This window comes from Aricia agestis, chromosome 7, assembly GCF_905147365.1.
Source record: "Aricia agestis chromosome 7, ilAriAges1.1, whole genome shotgun sequence".
Taxonomy (NCBI): Eukaryota; Metazoa; Arthropoda; class Insecta; order Lepidoptera; family Lycaenidae; genus Aricia; species Aricia agestis.
Genome location: NC_056412.1, coordinates 3,491,347 through 3,510,077, shown reverse-complemented (window position 1 = coordinate 3,510,077; position 18,731 = coordinate 3,491,347). Strand labels below are relative to the sequence as shown.

Sequence of the window (18,731 nt, the reverse complement as noted above, 5' to 3'; positions counted from 1 at the left end):
TAGTAAAAGGAAGGGAAGTAAGTTATCTTCATACAAAGGCACCGCGCGCGGCTTGTATGTGTGCGCCATAGTATCAATGGACAATGCGTCGCCACGTACTTACGGCACACAACAAAATCTCGGCGGTACCAGCCTAGTAAAACTGGCCGAGATTTTGTTGTGTGCCGTACGTGGCGAAGATAACTTACTTCCGCTCCTTTTACTATGCTAGTGTGTTTAGATACTGTAAGTCACAAGCTGAAAAAGTTACTTTTGACTTCTGTGTATTCTATGAGAAATGTCCGGACGTCATACTCATAGAAAAATATAAAGTTACTTTTTCGGCGCTGCTACTTTCACAGTAAACTCTATATTATAAGGAACACATATCCACCCTAAAATCATATTACTTTGTTTTGTTACACCCTGTATAAACATAATGGATATCATTTTGGAGTTATGTGTATTTTTAATATTTATTTTGACTGTTCCTCGTTGTAGTTCTTAAATTGTTGAGTTTTATTGTTTGTTAATAAATAAAAATATTCACTTATTATAAGGCATTTAAATGTGTAGAATGTTGTACTTAGCTGTGTTAGTGACTATTGTGTAATATTAACCGAATTAAAGTCAACTGTTTTTGTAGTTTTATAGTTGTTTCGTAAATGATTGTCCTGTAGAAAATAAAATGTTTAAGAAAATATCTTCCTGTTTTATTTTTATACTAGATGACGCCCGCAACTCCGTTGTGCCACATAATAGATAATAGTACAAGTAGTTGTGCCAAAATACTTTTATCGCGCAAGAATCGTACATTTTCCGGGCCTTATTAAAGCGTCTCCCAAGACGCGGCCTGCGGTGGCGGTGGCGGTTAGTTGGATGGCTTGGCCGCGTGGCCGCATGTGTCTGTGTCGTTCCTAGAACTCTCAAGTCATCCAACTGACCGCCACCGCCACCGTCACCGCAGGCCGCGTCTGTCTGGGAGACGCTTTAGTATTTCCATACCAAAAAGCAGTTTAGGCGTGAAGAAGTAACAGACAGACAGAAAGAAACACTTTCCCATTTATAATATTAGAACAGAAGTAGCTCATATGTGGCGTTTATATTTTCAGAAAAGAAATTCAATATTTTATAAATTATTAAAAGCAATATTATATTATGTGATTATATTATTTACAATAGACAATAATTATCGTATTTTTTACAGTTTACACTATACTGTAATGTTGGCAAATTATGGTCACTTCTTCAGTTTACCCGAAATGATGATCTTTTTTTATCCTGATCTATCGTCATAAAACATGCATGGAAAATGCGGCCCGCTTGTGTGCACTATTCTTTATAGTTTTGGTTCTTTAAACTTTCCTACAAATCACACACCAGTTGCCTTCCTCGAAGAAACTTTGTTCGACCACAAGCTCGGCCCCACAGAGCTTGTCCAATTCTCCTTCTTCGAACACGTGGTAATATCGAAGCAATGTCGTGTCTGGATCGCCTAATTTGTTCTCGCATTTTTTATCGTCTTTCTTGTCAACTACTCTCCGCAACCTCCAAGGTACAAGGAGGTCATTATGTTGGAATTGTGTTCTATTTTCGTGCACGGGTAAGTTAAGTCCGCCAACCGTAGCATGGGTTTTTGGATCCTGGTTTTCCTTGCTTTTGCAGAGGTAGGAGGACTTCTTCTGATCCTTCGCCCATACTGTGATTAAGGCGAGTCCACCTGGCCGCAATAGCCGCGCGATTGTACCGACGGCTTGCAGTCGTCTGGCCTGTTATGCAAGAATGTATTTTACTCCCCATATTATGAGACAGAGATGCTTATGGTACTGTCCTAGATATTATTTGCGATTCGGTCTGAATAGACGCGAATTTTATCGAATCGGAGTCGAATAACGTATTATGAATAAGGCCACTGATCTACTTACGTGACTGCTGAAATGATGTATGACCGCAATACATATTACTCGGTCGGCGCGCGCGTCGCACAACGGCGCGGTGAGTATGTCGAGCCGCACTGCGCCTGCGCACATACCCGCGCACTGCGCGCCGCACTCCGACACCAGGCCTACGCTGCGCTCGCACGCTATCTGTAAAATAATTAAATAAGTAATAACATAATGAATCGCGAAGTTTTGGATGCGGAAGTTGACAAATTATATTACACTAGCTATTTGACCGAGCTTGGCTCGGTATTCGATAAAACACGAATAAAATGACATTTTCTAAAAATGATTCCTAGCTAGATCGATTTATCGCCCCCGAAACCCCCTATATACTAAATTTCATGGAAATCGTTGGAGCCGATTCCGAGATTCCAATTATATATAATATATATACAAGAATTGCTTGTTTAAAGATATACATATTTTCATAACGTAATGTTAATTTCACAAATACCTGAGCAATATCTGTCCTTTTTAATATGTTCTTTCCGTTTCCTGCACCTAAGTCAAAGACTATGGAGCCAACAGGGGTGCTTTTTAAAAATTCTATGACTTTTGGCCAAGGCTTGTGTCGCGTCGAACTGAAGTGTCCAGCTATTTGTTCATACACCTACAAGTGATATAGAACATGACTGATACCATAGAGTAATAAATGGCTGGTCTCTGCTGATACTAAGGTACATTATAATATCAAACTGCAGCTGTGCAGGGAAGAGCATTTTCCATATTTTTTGGAATTCATCACAAACTAGATTAAAAAAACTTTAGGAAAAACATTTACAATTTTATTTCATTTTAACTTTTCTCAAAATAATTATAGACATTTATTCATGAGATTCATATTTTCCTTTATTTAAATGCCTATCGACATCCGGAAAGTGGATTCTTTGCTTAGGAACACATAAACTTAACAATTTTTAATATACCTGATGCACATGCAATTCCTCCAAATTGGACGCCAGTTCACCATCAATATCATCAGCTGATTTTGCACCGGAGCTATCGCAAAGCACCTTGTATCCACACTCGCATGGTCCTTGCCTAGTTTTGCGGAATGTTAGAGATATTCTAGTTCCCCTCGGCTCTGTGTCACTAGTTATTACTTTAACTTCTTCCTTGTCGAGCAACCTTTTCTCTATAATGGGGTCCCAGGTCCGCGGTTGAATACCATGTTGCCAGTCATATCTGGAGATGTATAAAATTATGAACAATGTATACAATTAATATTTATATCGTTGATTAATTACTAAAAGGTCTTCATCCTTGTCTTTGAAAACGATACTTATTAATGAACATAAACAAAGACAGGAACAATCTTTAGCTAACATTTTTAAACTGTATAACTTTTTTTTGGAAGAGAAGCAGTTATAAAATATAGAAACAATACATAATTTTTTTAAACATCTTATTAGAATGGCCATTTAACATAATCAAAAACTACATCAATTTACCTAGCTTCACCTGTCATAATCAGTAGGGATCTAGCTGGAACAACTACTGGTATATATTCTCCGCTATGACGTTTCCAGTCCATCACCACTTGAGACCCCAACGAGAGTGACAGGATGGTGTAACCAAATGGACTATGTCTGTCCACATGGGATGGTATACCTGTGAAATAAAACTATAATGTAAGTAAAAACTTGTGTGTTAAGCTAGAAACATCACTGGATAGATAATGACAGCAAATACTTTGTGGCCCGCGTAGTGTTAAACCATTTTGAAATTCACGCCCACCCGCAAAATAATAATGTAAAGTCGTCGTGAAAGTCGTGATTTTTATTCCATTTTTAAATCGTTAATTTTGAAGAACATTTTTTAAAATTGTTGCAGCCCTCGACAGCAAGACCAAAACATGTTTGTGGCCTGCATGAAAGAAAAGGTTGAAGACCACTGCCATAGAGGGTTGCAAAGCTTCTGTAAGGGGTTGCCAGAGGTTGAGAAACTATTTTAGTAAAAAACTATATTAAGTAGGAGAATTCTAACCAAGGGATATATATTCATAATCATACTTGAAGCATGATAAAAAATGCAAAGGGTCACATTTTTTTTACCAGGTGTGTTAAGCAAAACATTGCTCAATAATCTATATGATATTTGTTGTGTTAATATTATATTAATAATAATAATAATATCTATGGACGCTTCTCACCACATCAGTCTGGCCCCGTGCTAAGTACCTGAAGGACTTGTATTACGGGTACCAGACAACGGATATAATTATGTTAATACTTTTCATAGTTATACATATTATTACATAATATATTTAAATTTTTTTTATTTTTATTATATGATCCACATATTTAATACACATCCATGACCCAGGAACTTTGAAAAACTTTTTGTTTCGTTGACGGGATTCGAACCCGCGACCCCTGGCTTGAGCTACCAACAGCCACAGAGGTCGTCAAATATTAGTAGTTGTATAATATAATATTTTAACATAATTTCATTGTTCTAAACTTTAGAACACTGAATAAGATTTTAAATCAAATTACCTTGGCCTGGGCTATACTTGTTTACCGTCAATTGATCAGGAGTATCAATGTTGAACCCAGACTCTCTGATTCTTTGCCACAGAATATCACATTCTGGTGGGATCTTCTCTGACAGAGGAGCACTCAAGTCTACATCATTGCTTCCATATCTAAACTCATATCCATAGTGTTTCACCTGACGATTCTTCAGATTGGCTTCCTCAACCCAATCAAATAAATTGATAAGCAACATTTCCTCTTCATCACTGATGAAATTTTCTAATAAATGCAAACCTTGTGGGTTTACCGCTGGACATACAACTTCATTCTTTGGTACTGAAAAATAATAATAAGTTTGCAATCAGCAGTATCAACAATAACATGTTTTATTAAACTATCAATCCCCAAGCAGCAGTCGGCTGCCGCATAACAATTGAGGAGCTGGTGAACAAAACTGGACAGTACTGGACAGTGTGAAAGTTTTTTTTTTCGAATTGTCTTCTCTTGACCCATCTGCGTCAATCCCTGTTAATATTTTCAATCAAAACCAGTAAAAAGGCTTTAAAAAGTCAATTTTCAAACAAAACCGAATTAGTTCAGTAGTAGTAGTAGTTGATACCAGGTTTTTAACCACTGTGATTTTTTTTTCTCACGGACTAATCCGATTCTGTTCGCCAGCTTCTCAATTGAAAATCTATTGTGTGTGCGATACCCACAATGGAGGTGTTAACATGCTAAAATAAATAAAAATTGACTTACCATCTTCTACATAGCTCATATAAACAACTGTGCGGTCTACATTACAACTTTTTCCATTAAACTTTTCAAAAAATATTTTTGCACTGGTTCCATTGTTGAAAACTACAAACGAATATGATTCACCCTTTTCAGCAATGAATTTAGATACTTGCACATTTTCTGGAAGCTGCGATATTAATTGTAACAAGGATTCTTTATCAAAGCCTGTTGCTTGACCGACGTTACACAGGACGACATTCTGAAAACATTTTAGATTGAAATTTTTTTTTTTTTTTTATTAAATAAGGGGGCAAACGAGCAAACAGGTCACCTGATGGTAAGCAACTACCGTCGCCCATGGACACTCGCAACATCAGAAGAGCTGCAGGTGCGTTGCCGGCCTTTTAAGAGGGTATACGCTCTTTTCTTGAAGGTTTGCAGGTCGTATCGGTCCGGAAATACTGCTGGTGACAGCCCATTCCAGAGTTTTACAGTGCGCGGCAGAAAGTTATGCGAAAAACGCACTGTGGAAGACTGCCACTCATCAAGGTGATGAGGATGGTATGTTTTTCGCGTGGGACGATAGCGAAAAGTTGCAGGTGGTATGATTCCGAACAATTCCTCAGAGCACTCCCCGTGATACAACCGATAGAGGATGCAGAGTGAAGCAACATCTCGGCGTAATTCCAGGGGGTCCAAGCTGTTTGAAACACTATGGCAGTCAACAATTCGAGCAGCCCTTCGTTGGATACGATCCAGAGGGAGCAGTTGGTATTTTGGCGCCCCTGCCCAGAGATGAGAACAATATTCCATATGAGGCCGAACCTGCGCCTTGTAGAGTTGTAGGCGTTGGTCCGGACTGAAGTACTGTCTCGCTCTGTTAAGAACGCCAAGCTTCTTTGAGGCTAATTTGGCCTTACCCTCAAGATGATATCGGAACTGGACTTCGCTCGATATGTTGACGCCAAGTATCTCAATGTTACATATTTGGAAGTAACACTATGTAGTGTTTCCACATTTGTTAATTTCTAAATATCTTTTACTAAACAAATATCTAAATATTATACCGGACTTGGAGTATCCGTGCAGGTAATCCCTTTGGAAGTTTTTAAGCGAATAGAAAATCGTTTTCTCTTGCGCTCCACTTTTCTGAGCTCCTCCATACCTTTATAAATTACGTGTAGTAACTGTTTAGTAGGATAAAAATACTTTGTTTTATCTTGGTTTTAAAAAAATTTCTAACCTAAAACACACCTAAAACATAAACACCGATTGAAAACATATGATTATTATTCCTCTCCTTCCTTTTTTTTTTTTTCATATAATGGCACTTCGGCTAAAACCATGGCCAGTGTCGAGTATAATATTATGGCGGGAAAACAATATTCTTTAATACAATTTTTTATATATTATCGTCAGGTCAGTCAGGTCCAAAGTCTAAGTATAAAGTCAATACAGTCAAGAAGTCAAGTCGGTCGATTCAGTAAAGTGGTAGGACGCTTTACTGAAACTTTTGATGGAGTTTTGGAGGGAACACAAAAGAGCACGTTTCTGGTTACTACATCACTTTCCCACACTTGTGCACGATAACGAATATTTAATGGTTAATATCCTACCAATATTACACATTAAAAACCCAGATAACACAATTTAGGAAAATAATATAAAAACACAACATCACTCTTTCACATTCTCCCAAAAACTCCCTCTCCTTCCTTTTTGTGCAGTTTTTTTTAAGCCTCCCGCGTCTGCGGGAGCGACAGTATAATAAATAGAGGTATTAACATATATACTAGTAATCTGTGGTTAATAATGTGCTTGTCAGAGGCGAGATCACAGATTTTAGAAGTAGGTAATGTCACAGTATAGCAATATGGTAATGTTCTGAGGGCGCGATATAAAAGTGGATCAGAGACTACGATTAATAAAAACTAATCAGAGAAGTGAGAACTGAAAAGATGAAGAGAGGAGTTTTGCCGGGAATGTGAAAGAGTACTGACTGCTGAGTGATGTTGTGTTTTTGTATTATTTTTCAAAAATTGTGTTTTAACTGGGTTTTTAACTTTTTAATGTGTAATATTGGTAGCATATTAACCATTAGATATTCCTTATCGTGCACAAGTGTAGGAAAGTGATGCAATATCTAGAAACGTGCTATTTTGTGTTCCCTCCAAAACTACATCAAAAGTTTCAATAAAGCGTCTACCACTTTTATTGAATCGACCGACATAACTTCTTGACTATATTGTCTTTATACTTACGGCCGTTTCCAATATTCAATCTATCTCTGTTTTGACATACAACCGATCGCAGCTCTAACATTGAATTGACATAAAATATTGTCTTTATTGTTTAATTAAGCGGGCGCCAGACATGTGATCAAATACGCAAATCCGCCAAGTGTGGCACTGACATTTGCCTATTTGTGCAAAGTTATTGCTGGCATTTTCCTAATTGTGCAAAGTTTGCTCAAACTTTGAAGCCCATGTCTGGCGCCGGCTTTATGTGAGCTATTCATAATATCTCTATAATATAGTAGTAGTAGGGCAAAACCAGAGATAGATCAAATATTGGGAAAAATTTAGACCTGACGGACATGACGATTTAGAAAACCGATGATGAAAATTGTGATATAGAAAATGTTTTCCCGCCGTTTTTGTAATATATAGAATTATCACGCTTGAGAGGTTATAATATTATACTCGACACTGGCATTGGTTAGCCGAAGTGCCATAATAAGAATTAAGAAAAATAAAAAAAGATGAAGAAGTGTTAAAAATCAAAATTAGCCCCAAAGATTTTTTACTTTTGTAAATCGTGCTATTTTTCATTAATTTAAATAAAGATAGTGTGTTCATCGGCGTTATTGTATGGTTATTAAAGTTATGCATAAAGCAAACAAGGCTGCGGTCTACACAGACTGAAGTTGAAGGAAAACCATTTTAGGCTTTTAATGTAATAGTAGAATTAGCTTCTAAATTGTTTAAAACCAATGAAAACCAGTAGAAGACATGCTATTTGCATGGCATCCGATTTCTTCTATCCCAACACGGGAGGTGTTGAAGAGCATATATATAACTTGTCACAGTGCTTGATCAAAAATGGTCACAAAGTAATTGTTATTACTCACTGTTATGGAGACCGTGTAGGGGTGAGGTATTTAACTGGAGGGCTCAAAGTTTACTACTTACCTATACGAGTTTTCTACTCACAGTGTGCATTGCCTACTATGATATGTAATATAGCATTAGTCAGGTACATTTTAATCAGAGAGTGCATTCAGATCGTACACGGTCATTCAGCATTCAGTGTACTGGCCCACGAAGTGTCCATCATCGGCAAGCTTATGGGTCTAAAGACAGTGTTCACGGATCATAGTCTGTTTGGATTTGCCGATATGTCTGCAGTACTCACCAATAAATATTTACAAATGTGTTTGTGTGAGTGTGATCATTGCATCTGTGTGTCTCACACCGGCAAGGAGAACACTGTGTTGCGAGCCAAGGTAAAAGCACACAAGGTATCAGTCATACCTAATGCAGTGGATGCTTATACATTTACTCCTGATCCGAGCAAAAGAGATAAAAATGTAATCACTATAGTAATTGTTTCTAGGCTGGTTTACAGGAAAGGAGTAGATTTAATGGCTGCCGTGATCACTGAGTTGTGCTCACAGAACCCTAACATCAGATTCATTGTTGGAGGTGATGGGCCGAAGATGTGGCTGTTGCAAGAAGTGCGAGAGAGGAAGGGCTTCCAAGACTGTGTCACACTACTAGGAAGTTTAAAACACTCTGAAGTGAGAGATGTACTAGTCAAAGGAGATATATTTCTGAATACTTCCCTCACTGAAGCGTATTGTATGGCCATAGTCGAAGCTGCCGCTTGCGGTTTGAAGGTTGTATCTACCAGAGTGGGCGGCATACCTGAGGTGTTACCTGAAAACATGATATACCTGACGGAACCCAATGTAGACAGTATTATTGGAGGTCTAGAACTTGCTATAAGTGATTTGAAACAGGGCAATTTTCTTTGTCCTTATAAGTGCAATATAATGATAAGAAACATGTACAACTGGATGGATGTCAGTCGTAGGACAGAGATTGTGTATGACAAGATTTTGTTGAACAAAAATAAACCGCTGGGACAGCAGTTACGCAGCTACCTCACATGCGGAGTCTGGCCATTCCTCTTAGTGATTAGTTTAATGTATTTATTACTGAGACTTGTTGAAAAAATTTACAAAAGAAAGCATATAGATATTGCCAAAAATTTAAAAATATGATATTTAAGAAATTTATTTCTTTTTCATTACCCTCATCGGTGTAAACTTCTTGCCCTCATCCTATTCAGAAGACACATAATTCATAATAAATATTAAAACAAAATACTGATATTATAAATGTGACAGACACTGTCTGTCTGTTACCTTTTCACATTACATTAACCAATTCAATGCGGCACACATTTTTGAAGACTTTCAGTCGTGGTGGCATACAATTTTCTCGTGACGCGTAAGCCGTGTCATACGCCATAGATGTAGATGACATGGCTACTGTATCCCCCACCATGTTCAAAAAGCTTTATTGTTTTTCTTGGTTTTTACACGTGTATTAACTTGATGGTTTGGGTTCAACTAAATATAGTTGAACCCAAACCATTGATCTTAATTTACCCCAGGAAAGTAGGTATGTCCATTACACAAATTTGGCAACAGCATTGTGTTTATCTAGTAGGTACTTAAAGCATCATAATATATTTTGGAATGATCTTTATTAAAGTACTATGTATTATAATTTATAATATACAGTTGAAACTTGAAGTGTAGTTAAAGCTAAAAATTACAGGGCATAATTTTATCATAGTATTAAACTTGCTTGCAGTTATAAGTAATACAAACAAAATATTTCTCTGCTAATTACAGGCTGATTATACTTGGCCCGTATTATTAAAACTATTATAACAAAACTAGAGTGGAATCTGTTCTATAGTGAAATAATTTGCTTAGGTACTAAATAATATGTCAGGCATATATTATTATTATTATTATGATCATAAATTTTTTGAACCTCACATTAACCTTTAAATTAATTAGCTCTCAACACCAAAATTTTTAACATAATATTTAAAGAAATATAAAACACCTATTAAGTCGTGGTATATTTAAATACAAGTTTTAATTTTTAGGCACATAAATAAAAAATTATATTAACTGATGCTATGTTACTAAGACGGATAACAATCCTTTACTGATGTATAATTCATATAAAAGTAACATATTATTAACCAATGATGTATCCTTATTCTTGATACTTAAGCAGACCTGCAAAAGAAAAGAAAATGAATGTAATAAAATGTGGTCCATATTTTAAGAAAAACAGTCCGATCAATAACAAAAATCTTGGTAATGTCATCCTGGTATTACAACTTTTATTACCCTGCTAAAAGATGGCTAGCATAAATATTTACTAGCCATAGTTTCTTATTCTGACAACGACAGCTTGTCAAACACATGTACAATGGAAACTTGACCGTGGAAGGCGTGGATTTATTCATCACATTCACACAGACCATGTATGTGTGAATGTGCAAGTGTCAGCAGTTTTGTGTCTGGGAGGCGATGTATGCGAGAGAGGACGGGCAGTCACTGCGTGAGGCCTTGTCTGAATGAACGGTTGTTAGTTTTGGGATAATAAAAGACCAAGTTTAATATCAAGTTTTTGTTACTGTTGCAACCCGGGCGTAATGAGTGACTAGAGAGACGAGTGTTTTAGCTATAAAACACTTACACTTTAGCACGAGGCGGATACTTGGGGCGCACGCCCTGCTGCTTCAGCTGTAGCACTATGGAGCGCAAGCGTGCGACGTCCCTCGCCCGCTTACCACCGAACTCACACAGCTCTGACACTAAGGCCCACTCTTTGCCCTCCTCCCAAGCTCCCTCGGAACCTCTAGCTAGAGCCTTCTCTGCGTTCCTGTGCATAAATTATGTCAGTAAATTAAAAAGGTATACAAACTCAAACTCAATTTTTTTAATCAGAATAATTTTTTTCAAATATTATCTGAACGTCGGGAGTCGGGACTATACTGGTACCTACTACCGGTTCGGTAACTAACCCAGCAAGAAGAACCGGCGTATGATACTCGCACGGGGCCATCTTTTACTAAATAAAAATAAACTAAAAAAATTAGAAAAAAATATAAAATTGTCATTATAATATATTATAACAGTGTCATTATGACTAAATAAAATACAACAAGTGTACAATACATATTATACAGAATACATATTTTTTTATTTTTCTAATACAATAAATAAACAACAATGACATACGGTACTATTCTCTCAAACAGCCTCTATCTCCAAATTTCGAGTTTTTATAGATATGGTTAATAAATTATGTAAAGATATCAAATTATTATCAGACTTTATGTCTGATTTTTGCTACACCTTACAAGTTTACAAACATGTTGTGGTATGTAACGAAATAAGCAGATTATTGTAATTGTGTACATACATAAATCAGCTTATTTCATTAGTAATTGTTGAACTATTTAACTGATTGTGTTAAGAATCAGTGGTATATTTCTGTTTAGCAATAAGGTATTAGGTAGTATAATATTATAGTAAGTATACCATATAATATAGTGAATTCATGAAATGATGACAACAAAAACAACAATGGCTACCACCTCAAGTTAGTACTGTATAACCAAAACAATTTCATTTTGAGGTACCTTCAAGTAAGTAAAACAATATTTTTTTCCCTTTACCCACTTCAAAACAAAAAGTGTTAGTTTTCCTCAATATTCACTAAAGTACTTACTTAGCAGATTCCCTGCCAGCATCAGAAAAAAAAAGAAAAAGATTATTAATAATAACTATTAAAGCTAACTACTATCAGTGCATTGTACAGAATAATTATAGTAATACATAATATTATTATTTCAATTGTAATTAATATGTATTGTATATTGTGTAATTTTAATTTCTTACAAATAAAAAGATCCACACTGTGTATACAGACATAATATAATGTTTGCATAACAGCTGTGTATACTACTCGACCAAGTTAACTAGTGCGAGAGAGCAAGCTTTGACATTTGTCTAGTTGGCTTGGTCGAGTAGTACACTGTGGATTTTTATTAGTAAGAGGGTATTTTGTAACTAATTTAAAGCTCTGCAATGTTTTACTATTGATCATGCATATTACTTAAACTTTAAAACATTACCTATTGGCCGCCTTAGTCTTAGCTATTTGTTCCTCATGTGTTTTGTACCAATCTTCTAACTCCTTTTTAGCCACTTTTAGCATTTCCTGTTTTTTTCTCTCCTCTTCCTCATCTGCAAAATTTTTAATTCACTGATTTATTTTTACACTATTAAAATAACACAATAATGTCAGGTGCTTATGAAGAAAGACAATATTAATAAGAAGAATACCCCATGTATACCCCAATCATTATGATAGACAGTAGACTAATAGATAGCTTTATGTAAACAATGTTTAATGACAGGTTTTTAACTTTTCCATAGCGTTGTTGATTTGTTAACTGCTCAGAAACTAGCCATAACTTTTATAAAGAATCAAATGAAATCACCTTTCTCTTGAAGTCTCTTCTTCTGTTCCTCTCGCCACAATCTGATCTTTTCTGGTTCCTCTCTTTCCTGCTTGAAGACTGTCATAGGCTGCGCAGCTGGAGCCGGTTCCTCGTCTAACAGATCATTGGCGTCAAAATCGGCTGAGCTTGGGATTTCTTAGTGCAGAAAAAAAAGAAAAAGCAATAAAATAAAACATGCAACACAAATTTCAACTAGAACTATTATTAACATAACCAAACTGTATTAATTAATCTTATATCTTTAAATAAGCAATTCTTGTATATATACATATAATAGGCATGATGACTATGACTCTGATAGCTTAAAAATTCTCCAAGATATGACAATTCAAATATCTCATAAAAAAGTCCTGCCCGAAACGCTCCATACAAAGTGCTACGAAAGTATGACGTCAGTATTTCGTAGTTTGTACGCACTGGGAGACAACTTTGTTCAACAGGTATATTAAATATATTATAATATTGCGTTTATGAAAGTGGCTTCATAACAAAAGTTGCTTTTAAATGCATAAGTTATCTAATTGTATACAAATTCCCATCGATCGTGGAATAATGAGACAAAATAGCTTATCTATTGTTATCGCGGTCGGATGCGGCCGCTTAGGGCTTCATGAATTAAGAAATTTAATTGGAAAAAAAATTCGACTTGAATACCCAACTTTGAAGGCGCATAACAAAAAAATACAAATGCTATCAAGCTGAAATTTTGGGAACACTTATTTTTTTACCGTGATTTCTTTATTTTATTAACAAAATTCGCTAATCTTTGACCTTGTCATCATCCCTATTGTAATCTCGGAATAGGCTCCAACGATTTTCATGAAATTGAATATATAGGGGGTTTCAGGGGCAATAAATCGATCTAGCTAGGAATCATTTTTAGAAAATGTCATTTACTCATTTTATTCGTGTTTTATCGAATACTCAAATGGCTAGCTATTATAATATGTAAAACCAAGGCAACTATATGCAGTACCTACCTTAGGAATACTAACAATGAGACTTGTATTATCTTCAAAATTAATACAAAATCAAGCCGTGAAAACATACGTATGAATCTTTATAATATGAAACAAACAAGTAAATAAAGTATAATTATTCTTTTTACCAACGAAATCGTCAAGTCCGCTTGGCGATGTTGAGGTAGCGACAGGGGGCGGTGCGCTAGTCTCCAGATCATCTTCAAGACCAGCTAGCTGATTTTGTTCACGAGCTAAAAATTCTGCTGCAGGATCTACTTCTGGTTGAACAAAATTATCGGCGAATTCATCCATATTTGAATTTTATTGTTGAGTAAAATTGGGACAAATTACCCGAAAAATTATCACCGATTGACAAATGACAAATAACACAAGTGACGATTGACGAAATCAAAAAAAGAAGAAGAATGTTTTTTTTTTCATATTATGGCACTTCGGCTATATAGCCATGGCCATTGGCCAGTGTCGAGTATGATTAATATGACGAGAAAACAATATTCTATAATACAATTTTCAGCATCGTTTTCCTATATTGTCAGGTCTAAAGTCTAGTCTAAGGGGGGTATTACATTATCATTTATATATGATAATTTCTATGATCATATATAGGATCCAATATATATGATCATTTGATCATATCTGCATATTATATTATCATATTTCATTGGACCTATTTTACGTCATATGTGATTTCAACAGCCAATGGAGAGTGCTAGCGCTGACAGGTATTGACGTCAGGGTTACTAGATCTCAGAGAATTCGATTTGTCAAAAGACATCGTCATTTTTAATATGGCTTGTTTTTTGTTATTTCTGCAAGATTATCCAAGTATTTAATTAGAAAAATATATATATTTTTTTATTAAATAAGGGGGCAAACGAGCAAACGGGTCACCTGATGGTAAGCAACTACCGTCGCCCATGGACACTCGCAACATCAGAAGAGCTGCAGGTGCATTGCTGGCATTTTAAGAGGGAATACGCTCTTTTCTTGAAGGTTTGCAGGTCGTATCGGTCCGGAAATACTGCTGGTGACAGTTCATTCCAGAGTTTTACAGTGCGTGGCAGAAAGTTACGCGAAAAACGCACTGTGGAAGACTGCCACTCATCAAGGTGATGAGGATGGTATGTTTTTCGCGTGGGACGATAGCGAAAAGTTGCAGGTGGTATGATTCCGAACAATTCCTCAGAGCACTCCCCGTGATACAACCGATAGAGGATGCAGAGTGAAGCTACATCTCGGCGTAATTCCAGGGGGTCCAAGCTGTTTGAAACACTATGGCAGTCAACAATTCGAGCAGCCCTTCGTTGGATACGATCCAGAGGGAGCAGTTGGTATTTTGGCGCCCCTGCCCAGAGATGAGAACAATATTCCATATGAGGCCGAACCTGCGCTTTGTAGAGTTGTAGGCGTTGGTCCGGACTGAAGTACTGTCTCGCTCTGTTAAGAACACCAAGCTTCTTCGAGGATAATTTGGCCTTTCCCTCAAGATGATATCGGAACTGGACTTCGCTCGATATATTGACGCCAAGTATCTCACTGCTAGGGGAGATGGTTAAAGATGTGCCCTCGAAACGAGGATAAACGACCATTGGTGACTTTTTAGTGGTGAACGTGCAGACTTGTGTCTTGGTGGGGTTGAATTGGACTAAGTTACGTCTACCCCATTCAGAGACCTTCTCCAATGAATTCTCCACCTTAGACACAAGTTCGTTTCGACTCTCAGTGACATTTTGCCGAGAAATATTAGGGGAGCCGGTATATACAGCATCACCTGTACTATCATCCGCATAGCAATGAATGCCGTTGGTTTGTATCATGTCATTGATATGCAGTATGAATAGAGTAGGCGATAGCACACAGCCCTGAGGGACACCAGCATTAACAGACTGAGTTTCCGAGCATTCGCCGTCAACTACGACCTTTATGCTTCTGTCTGCTAAGAAACTAGTGACCCACTTACATAATTTCTCGGACAGCCCGTATGATGGAAGCTTTGATAGCAGCGCTTTATGCCAAACCCGATCAAAGGCCTTCGCAATGTCCAAACTAACAGCCAATACCTCTCCCTTAGACTCAATTGCCTGAGCCCAACGATGAGTCAGGTATGCCAAGAGATCACCAGCCGAGCGATCCTTACGGAACCCGTATTGTTTGTCGCTTAGCAATCCCTGGCCGTCCAAGTATCGAAGAAGCTGGCTATTGATAATGGATTCTTCGAGAAGAGAGAGGTTATAGCGATTGGTCTGTAGTTGGAAGGATTTGAGCGGTCACCTTTTTTGGGGATCGGGTGCACCAAGGCTGTCTTCCAGGAAGCCGGGACGATGCCATTGGAATAGGAGAGCCGAAAAAGACGCGTCAAGACCGTAGCCAACTCTGGAGCACACTTTTTCAACACAATAGGCGGGATTCCGTAAGGCCCACTCGACTTTTGGATATCAAGGGAATGGGGAGTGCGAAAAGCCCTCCGGGCTTTTCGCACTGAGCGCTGATGAAACCGAATATCCGACATGATGCTCGTGCATCGCGGTATGGTCGGCGGTTTCTGCCCCCCGTCATCCAGGGTCGAGTTTGACGCAAAGAGCTTGCCCAGAAGATCGGCTTTGTCCTTTGCGTCCTGGGCCAACGATCCATTTCCTACGTGTAGGGATGGTAGGGTTGGCTTGCAGAAATTTCCTTCAATAGCTTTGGCCAGAGACCAGAATGCGCGGGTTCCCGAGGGGAGGCACTCAAGTCTCTTGCCAATTCTATTGACGTGCTGTTGCTTTGCCCGAGTAATCTCTTTCTTGAGTTACCTAGAGGCAAGGTTGTACTCCTTTTTATATGTGCTGGTATTTAAATCCCGAGCAGACACTGCGTTGGCCCAGGATTGGTATGCCTCCTGCTTCCGGCGAGAAGCTTTTTTGGGGGATGAACCAAACCAGGGACGAAATCTGCCGCCAGTTGGTACTACAGAGGTCGGAATGAAAAGTTCCATCCCCTGCATCACCACATCGGCAACAGAGTTGGCAGTGTTGTCGGGATCATCCGGCGAGAAGCACACGTGCCCCCAAGGATAGGATGCAAAAAACGACCGCATCCCATCCCAGTCAGCTGACTTGTAGTGCCACACACGACGGTATTTAACAGCGCGCTGTCTTAACACCGTCGTAAGTGGCACATAACTCCTAACAAGGCAATAATCCGATGAACCAAGTGGTGCGGTTACGGATATTTGGTAGCCGTCAAGATTTGAAGTCAGTAGGAGATCTAACAAGGAAGGATTCTGACCATCCACATCTGGGATTCGCGTAGGCGTAGTAACCAGTTGTGTCAAGTCGTTCGCAAGGGCAAAGTTGCAGACATATCTCCCCGCATGATCAGTTTTACTGGAATTGAGCTAGTCGGCGTGGTGGGCATTAAAGTCGCCAAGTATTATGATCTCTGCGGATGGGATCTGCTGCTGCACAAAATCAGAAGCAGCTTGCAGGTGCTCCAAGAGTCGGTCCGTCTCATATTACATTACATTATTTGAAACATATTAACGAACAAGAAATTAAAAAGTCTTTTTTATATCAAATAACTGGCAACACCTATTTCTATGACCGTATTGGATCCAATCTCTCAGCAAATGTCAAAAATCTATGATCAAGGAAGAAATGAATCATATGTCTATATTACATTATCCAATATCATTGACTCAATGATCTCGGATCCAATATCCCCCTAAGTAAAAGTCAATACCTACATACAGTCAAGAAGTCAAGTCGGTCGATTCAGTAAGGCGCTTTCGGCTTTACTAAAATTTTCGATAGAGGGATGACCGAGGGAACACAAAATAGCACGTTTCTGGATTTTGCATCACTTTCCTACACTTGTGCACGATAAGGAATAAGGTTAATATCCTACCAATATTACACTTAAAACAAACCCATTAGGAAAATAATACAAAAACCATAGTATATTTTAAGTTTATGACAAAAACACAACATCACTCTTTCACATTCCCGGCGAGTGACGTGATTTTTTCTTAAATACCTAATTTAAATCGCAGAGCTTACTGCAGGCAACTGGCAAACTGCAGGCCAGTGCAGGCCTGATGGCTGATACCAATGGGCAATGATACAGTTTGATAAATCATAGCTCCTTGTGAGTATAGTATTCATAGATGAAGTATTATAGTATCTCAATGATAGTATTCGTTGGATCAATAGACGTTACGTTAGTTCTTCGACGTAGTCTGCTCCATTATGTCGGCTGTACACTTTCGCCGAGAGCTCTCGGGCGAGAGTCTCGTGCGAGAGCCCCTTGCCCGAGTGCGATCATGTACATTCTCGCTTAGTTCAATTGCAGTTATGAACTCAGAGAAGATGGACCATTATTTTTCTCTATGCATCGAAAGATATCAATGTAATCCAAAGATCTATAATCATATTTAATTTTATTTCTCACAGATAATGACTGATAATGACGTTTATTATTGTTATTTTTCTGTTCTGCACTGTCTAGCGGCGCGACTAGTAGTGAAAAAACGCGAGAGTGTACAGTAATGCGCTCGCTTTTCTCGCGAGACCCTTTGTCTCGGGCGCAAAATACCGACACCGGACCGAGAGGGTCCGAGACAGGCGAGATGAGGCGAGCGCACCCATTTACACTCTCGCACTCGGGCCGCCTCGCTGTGTCTCGGCGAGAGTGTACAGCCGACATTAAGTTTATGGTCTGCTCACTGCTGTCGGGTTTTAAGGTGGCCATACACGGGACAATTATCGTAACGATTTATCTCCTCGATGTTAAAATCGAACGACAAATTGTACGTGTGTAGCAATATCGCAAACGATTTTACGTTCAAAAGATCAATTGAACGATTATCTTGACGATCGATCGAAACGACATATTGTCCCGTGTATTCCCGGCACCTTTACTTGTTCAGGGATGAAATATCCTTTGCCTGCGAAATTAAAATAAATAAACGTCAATATTTGTGTTGACTGTTGACTTAAAAATGTAAAATA

At 38.0% G+C, this 18,731-nt stretch overlaps 3 protein-coding genes across 4 annotated transcripts; 1 reads left to right on the top strand and 2 right to left on the bottom strand.

The window, feature by feature from the left end:
- Positions 1-1,324: 1,324 nt before the first annotated feature.
- Positions 1,325-18,640, bottom strand: LOC121728949 (alkylated DNA repair protein alkB homolog 8). Its single transcript, XM_042117297.1, has 10 exons — positions 18,636-18,640; positions 9,522-9,527; positions 6,205-6,345; positions 5,159-5,396; positions 4,421-4,735; positions 3,374-3,533; positions 2,849-3,107; positions 2,377-2,532; positions 1,905-2,066; positions 1,325-1,748 (listed from the first exon to the last, which is right to left on the bottom strand). Exons 3-10 carry the CDS (start codon positions 6,298-6,300, stop codon positions 1,335-1,337), a joined length of 1,800 nt encoding a protein of 599 aa, XP_041973231.1. The 5' UTR covers positions 6,301-6,345; positions 9,522-9,527; positions 18,636-18,640; the 3' UTR covers positions 1,325-1,334.
- Positions 7,944-9,422, top strand: LOC121728951 (phosphatidylinositol N-acetylglucosaminyltransferase subunit A). The gene has a single exon (XM_042117303.1). It carries the CDS (start codon positions 8,130-8,132, stop codon positions 9,420-9,422), a length of 1,293 nt encoding a protein of 430 aa, XP_041973237.1. The 5' UTR covers positions 7,944-8,129.
- Positions 9,894-14,113, bottom strand: LOC121728957 (clathrin light chain). 2 transcript variants are annotated; one of them, XM_042117315.1, is made up of 6 exons: positions 13,869-14,113; positions 12,740-12,895; positions 12,371-12,482; positions 11,965-11,976; positions 10,927-11,112; positions 9,894-10,460 (listed from the first exon to the last, which is right to left on the bottom strand). In XM_042117315.1, exons 1-6 carry the CDS (start codon positions 14,032-14,034, stop codon positions 10,451-10,453), a joined length of 642 nt encoding a protein of 213 aa, XP_041973249.1. In that variant the 5' UTR covers positions 14,035-14,113; the 3' UTR covers positions 9,894-10,450. The 2 variants fall into 2 exon arrangements, with proteins under 2 accessions (XP_041973249.1, XP_041973250.1); XM_042117316.1 differs by lacking the exon at positions 11,965-11,976.
- Positions 18,641-18,731: the final 91 nt, after the last annotated feature.

Bases quoted from the DNA above. Each gene is read 5' to 3' on its own strand.
- LOC121728951 (XM_042117303.1), top strand. From the start codon at position 8,130: ATGAAAACCAGTAGAAGACATGCTATTTGCATGGCATCCGATTTCTTC.
- LOC121728957 (XM_042117315.1), bottom strand. From the start codon at position 14,034: ATGGATGAATTCGCCGATAATTTTGTTCAACCAGAAGTAGATCCTGCA. The intron at 12,896-13,868 runs GTAAAAAGAATA...TTCTGCACTAAG, and splicing joins CGGACTTGACGATTTCGTTG to AAATCCCAAGCTCAGCCGAT. The intron at 12,483-12,739 runs GTGATTTCATTT...AAAATTTTGCAG, and splicing joins GAAGAGACTTCAAGAGAAAG to ATGAGGAAGAGGAGAGAAAA.
- LOC121728949 (XM_042117297.1), bottom strand. From the start codon at position 6,300: ATGGAGGAGCTCAGAAAAGTGGAGCGCAAGAGAAAACGATTTTCTATT. The intron at 2,533-2,848 runs GTATATTAAAAA...TATCACTTGTAG, and splicing joins AGGAATTGCATGTGCATCAG to GTGTATGAACAAATAGCTGG. The intron at 2,067-2,376 runs GTATTTGTGAAA...ATTATTTTACAG, and splicing joins AAAGGACAGATATTGCTCAG to ATAGCGTGCGAGCGCAGCGT.